A 6,000-nucleotide genomic window follows, 5' to 3' on the forward strand; every position below is an offset into this window, starting at 1 on the left:
GGAATGCACAAGTCTGGAAGTCGAGCCTCAAAGGTCAAATCCACGATTGGTGAGTTCTGGAGTCGAGCCCGGAGGTCACACCCATGATCAGTGAGTCCTGGGGTTGATACTGAGAGGTCAGTGAAGTCTGGAGGGCAAAGCCGAAAGTCGAAGTACACAGAGCCTGGCAAGTCCAGAGGTAGAGGCTTGAAGGCTGGAGTCAGCAAATCCGGAGGGAAAGGCCTGAAGGCCAAAGCCGCTAGGGTGACTTGTTCGGAGGTCAGAGGCCAGACGTCCATGAGTCTGCGAGTCCTGACCAGCGAATGGAGAGTGGAGGCTTTATGTCTGTGAATCTGACAACCTGGGCCCAAGGACTGCAGGACTGGACACGGCCTATCCTGGGACTGGAGGCCTGTCTGTGTGTGTGAGTGGGTGGAAAGGAGCTCGTTTTGTTGTTGTTATTATTGCTGCATACACTTGGTCAGGCCCTGGCAAAATAGCTACCATTAGCCTCTCAAGAGTACTAACACCTACAATTTTAAAATATTAATGTTTCAGGATATTACTGTTCTCTTCCATGGATTCTGCAGCCTTAGTGACCTTCTCCAAAGTAAATATAGATGAGAAGTATTCATTGAAGACTTTGCCCAGTTCTCATGTCTCCATATATAGACAACCACACTGGTTCTAAAAGGGCCCTATTCTTTCTCTACTTATCCTTCTGGTATTAATATAAGTATGAAATCTCTTAAGATTCTCCTTTGCCTTATCTGCCAAAGAAATATCGGAAGTGAACTCCTACATCTCTCATACTCCGAGGGATTTGCTTGATCCCCTCCTCCACTTGGCACCACCTGCCATCATCTCTCCCTTGTCCAATTCTCTATCTCTATATTCCCCTCCCCCGTAAATCTCCATCTGTCCAAACATTTTCCTTATCTGTTTCCATCATCACTCACCAATCCCTGGTCTCAAATCTTGCAGCTCTCTCTCCCGTCTGACTCCATCTACCTGTCATCCCCAGATCACCTAGTTTCACCTATCACATGCCTGTCTCTCCCCTCCCTCCCTCTTTTTTACACCGACTATCTTCCCTCACCACTCAACCTGAAAGGTCAACCATCCCTCTGTCACCACAGATGCTGCCTGACCCACTAATTTCCTCCAGCAGTTTGATTTCTTCTCCACAGGTTCTGACATCTACAATCTATTGTGTCTCGAACCATTCTGTTCTTGACATCTTATGTTGTTCCTTAAAACTCAAAGTGAAGTCACCATCTCACCTTCTGTGTGAGCATGCTACAGCCCTTTAGGGCAATGTTAAATTGAACAATGTCAGTCCACCAACCTTTCCGGTTTGTATCAGAAACACCTAGTTCTGATGAAAAATCATTTATGTTTATTAGAAATGAAATTGGCTTATTATTGTCACATGTGCCAAGATACAGTGAAAAGCTTGTCCTGCACGCTGTTCATACAGATCAAGGTTCAAGATTTAAAATTCGAAAGTGTTTATTGTCATTTTTCAGTACATAAGAGTAAAGGCGAACAGGATGTTTGTTTGTCTGGATTCGATGCAGCTTCAAAATCACAATAACCATAAAGAGCACAAAACACAATAAATGTAAGTACATAAGATTAGCTTAAAAGACTAGACCAATTGCAGGTACATAGAGTAATATTAGGTACAGAAGTATCTGTACCTAAGATGACTTTGACAGGAAATGATGAAATGGGGATGGTTAATGGGTGGAGGTGTTGATCAAGTTGATGCCTTGGGGGAAGTAACTGTTTTTGAATCTGGTGATCCTGGCGTGGGAGAAGACTAAGCATTAGAAATGTTGGATGCTAGACTGGTATGACTGGCTGTGTAGACACTTCCCAGCTGGAAATTGGACAAACATTAGGGAAATTATCACACGGAGCATTGAGGTAGAACAAGGTGAAACGATAGCAACGTAGGATAAAGTGTAACAGCTACAAAGAACGTGCAATGTAGGTAAACGATCGGGTGCAAAATTCTAACAAGTAGATTATAAGATCAAGATTCCGGCTTATGGTACCGTTTAATACTCTTATAACAGTGGGGTAGAAGCTCTCCTTGAGCCTGGTGGTATGTGCTTTCAGGCTTTTGTATGTTCTGCCTGATAGGAGAGGGGAGAAGAGAGAAAGTTCAGGGTGAATAATGTCTTTGATTATGCTGGCTGCACTCCTGAAGCAGTGAGAAGTGTAGAGAGAGTTACTTTTCTCCACAGAAGGTACCTGACCTGCTGAGTACTTCCTACATTCTCTGTCATATTTCTGATCTACACCTGCACTGTTTTGTATCTAATCGTTTTCATCTCATTTCTTTTATCTCTCTCCTCCACTCGCATTCACCTTGTTTGATTTACATCTCATCCAGGTAGCTCAGCTGTGGGTAGCAAGCCCCCACTTTCTTCTCTGGGCTTGCAACCCCATTTAGGTCATATGATCCTTCTTGATCACCGTTCCATCACTTTCATTCCTTGTTCTCTCCAGAACTTCAAATACTTTTGATTTCTGACTTTTACGATGGAATGTGGTTGATCTGAACTTTACCTTGTTTTCTCCCTCCACAAGTACTGCATTTCCAGATTTTCTGTTTGTATTTCAGATGCCTAGTACCTATAGTTTTCCTCAGTAGTGGTTCCTCTCCACCACACTTAACAGGATGTCAACCATTCTCTGCATTTCTCCTGTCACCTGTTCCAGAATGGATAAGGTCTCCCTCAGCTTTGTGTCTTACCAATACCAGGCTACAAGATCAACAAACCAAACCACCCTTTATCATTACCATCACCTTCAGACTGATGTTCAATAGTTCCATTTAATATCAGAGGATGTATATAGTATGCAACCTGAAATCCTTACCTATCGTAGACATCCACAAAGCAGAAGAGGACCCCAAAGGATAAATGATGGAAAATGTTAGAAACCCAAGGCCTCCCCTCACCCCTCCCACACACAAGCATCAACCCACTCCCCACTTATTCCGGTAGGAAGCATCAGCACCCAGCACCCACCAAGCAAGCAATAGCAAAGCCCCTAAAGAGAGACCATGATCTGCAGTCCAACAGAGACTATCGTTCTCCCGACAATTCAACATGCCGCAAGCTCTCTCTCTCGCTAACCAGTGAGAGAGAGAGATGCCACCCTTTTTCATCTGCAGCGAGAGGGGAGACTAACAAACAGCTCGCTGTTACGATGTTATGATGTTGCAGTTTGCAGTCTCGCTTTAATTTTGAGTGTCTCTGACTCAAGAATTGGCAGCAAACTCCACCCCCCACCATCAAAAGACTGAGAGAAGGGGAGCAATCACCTGAGTTTATGATTTTCCCCTCTCTTTCAGTATCTGAAGATACCTTCTCTTTGGTATATTCTGCTTCCCTCTTCCATTGCCACCAGCACCAATTCCCTTTCTCATGGCATCTGCTCAAGCAACCATGGGGGGCACAATACCTGCTTTTTAACCTCCTCTCCAGTTTCAGATAACAAACACTCTTTCCAGCTGGAGCTCTGATTTATTTTCATTTCTTCCAAAATTTGATGTACTGCATCCAGTACTTATGACATGTGGCCACACTTCAGGGAAACCAAATACAAATTAGGGGACCGTTTTGTAGTAACAACATGAGAACGATATTGGCTCTTTTCAAAGAGGGCTACGGAACCTCTGATATTCAATTGACTTAGTAGATGAAGCTTAGATGTGAAATCCAACTTAAACAATAACATCTCTGAAAATGTATTCTCTCAGTTTTGTGTGTGTATATGTGTGTGTGTGTGTGTGTGTGTGTGTGTTTGTGTACGTCTTGACAAAAAAATGTCTTTATCCTTATTTGCATTTTTCTATCCATAGTGTTCTGCATATATAAAGAATTTGAAGAAAATATAGATTATTTGATTATTAATTTGTCCCTATTTCCCTTGGCAAACAAACATCTTAACTAATAATTTTTAAAACTTATTTAGGCTTCTACATAAAAATAGGAAAATGCTTGAAATATCAGGAAAATGCCTGAAAAATTGTGTCCATCATTACTCCCCGGTAAACAAACATCTTAATGATCTTAATTTTTAAAACTTACTTGAAAATAGGAAAATATTTAAATTACCAGGAAAGTGCCTGAAAAAGTGACCACTGAAGGTAAAAATTGATTTTAGTCAGAAAATACTACCAAATCATGCATATTTGCTGGAACAATTCATAATAGCAAATGCTAATGAAGAAATTCTCCTTTGCCCTGTAAGCATGACTAAATACATTCAAACTTGTGGCCTCATTTAGCATTCTAGACCATGATATTGAGCCTCAACCAACTGGAATGATTACGGTGTGAAAATTCTCTACAATAGTCCTGTCAGGCAGTTTTACATACTCTAGATAACAGACAGAATTTGAATCCATTCATGTGTTTAGCTTGTAAAATGAGTACTCCATATACTCAGTACCCAATGTTCTTGTTAATAACAAGTTTTATACTTGTTAAAAGCTTTTGAAACGTTATCAAAACTTAAATTACATTAAATGACATTAAGTTTTCATTCCTTTTCCTATTGAAAATAGCAGAGTACTTTGATGCAAATAATTTGACACTTCAAGCACAGTTCTCTGATTTTCCAAGCAATTAATAAAAATCATTTTGCTCCACTCTCTGCTTGCTTAGTCAATGATATAACACAATCTATCTTTAGAACATATCATCTTACCTTCATGACTTTGTTTATGTTCAGGTCCTGCATCACAAAAAACAATTTTTAAAAGTTGAGCCAGGAGCAGAAAGAGTAGTTTCTGCACTTGTCTTGGTCTCTGCATTATATTTGGATTTGTATGTTTTTGTTTTCAACGCAAAATACCTTCACTGAACTCTCTGAGGCTTCTGTCGTTCTCGCAATTCAGTGCAGCTTGTGTGTGATCTTAATGATGTTAAAACTCTCAGACCTGCCCTTTGAAGGTCTGTTCTCTGTGACTCTCCCACTTCTGATTCTTTCCGTATTTAACGTCATGTGAACAGCATGATGTCTTGAATACCCACTGACAATTAAAGGTGATAGTCCGTCCTTGTGGCCACAGTTTTTGCCAGGCAGAAAATAAGTCTTTATTGGAGGGACTCTGCTTGTAATGCGAGTGCACATATTGGTACAGAAGTGAGGACAAAGTACAGGATTAAAGGTAATGTTCTTATGCAGGGAATTTTAAAGAGCTGCTGACTAATTTCATTTACATTCCAAAAATATTGTTAAATCTGTTGGAGTATGATGATAACATAGCGTTTGCTTTGATAACATGCTGTGCGAATTCTCAAAGTGGATAAGAAACAAATTGCAAATTATTTTATAATTAGAAGTGAATAAAAAATTGCAAGACAACAAACTAAGAAGGAAGTGCAGAAAAATGAAAGGTTTCAAGATTCAAGATGCAGGATTCAAGATTATTAATTGTCATATCTCAATACATGAGTGGAAAGGAGAAAATGCTTGTTACTCCAAATCTGATGCAACATAAAAAGACAATAAGCATAAAAAACACAATAAATATAAATATGTAAGATTAATTCATACACATAAACTGATTGTACGTATATAAAGTGGCACTAGGTACGGGTGTATCAGTACATAAGGTAACTCTGATAGGAAATAACTGTGTCAAAGTAACTCTTTGCAAGAGGGACTTGTTAAGGCATTTTTGGGATTAGGACAAGTAAAATATTAACGATTAATGTCAGCAACTAATGTCAGCCACCAATCTTCAGATCTGAATATGGATTGTAGATTAAATTTAAAAATGCAGCTCTGGACAATGGGTTCCTAAGAGCTGTGAACCGCAGTAAAAAGGAAAACCAGACAATGTTATTTAACATTCATTTTGGATGTCTGTAATGCAAAGAAGGAGGTGTGAACATCATATGTAATTCAAAGGAAGCATTGTAGATACGTTGTTAATATAGAATTGTCCGTTGATCTTTAGTATATAAAATGTCAAGTAATATTGGGTCGACA

General features: G+C 39.8%; 1 protein-coding gene across 1 annotated transcript in view; it reads right to left on the bottom strand.

Annotated features, from left to right (window-relative positions):
- The window catches only part of ca9 (carbonic anhydrase IX), an 82,745-nt gene extending 77,643 nt beyond the window's left edge, over nt 1-5,102 (bottom strand). The window contains exon 1 of the mRNA XM_073064277.1: nt 4,711-5,102. Within this exon, the coding sequence (XP_072920378.1) occupies nt 4,711-4,816 (106 nt within the window). The 5' untranslated portion in view covers nt 4,817-5,102. The remainder of the gene's footprint in view (nt 1-4,710) is intronic.
- Nucleotides 5,103-6,000: the final 898 nt, after the last annotated feature.

The sequence above is a fragment of the Hemitrygon akajei genome, chromosome 13, assembly GCF_048418815.1.
Source record: "Hemitrygon akajei chromosome 13, sHemAka1.3, whole genome shotgun sequence".
Taxonomy (NCBI): Eukaryota; Metazoa; Chordata; class Chondrichthyes; order Myliobatiformes; family Dasyatidae; genus Hemitrygon; species Hemitrygon akajei.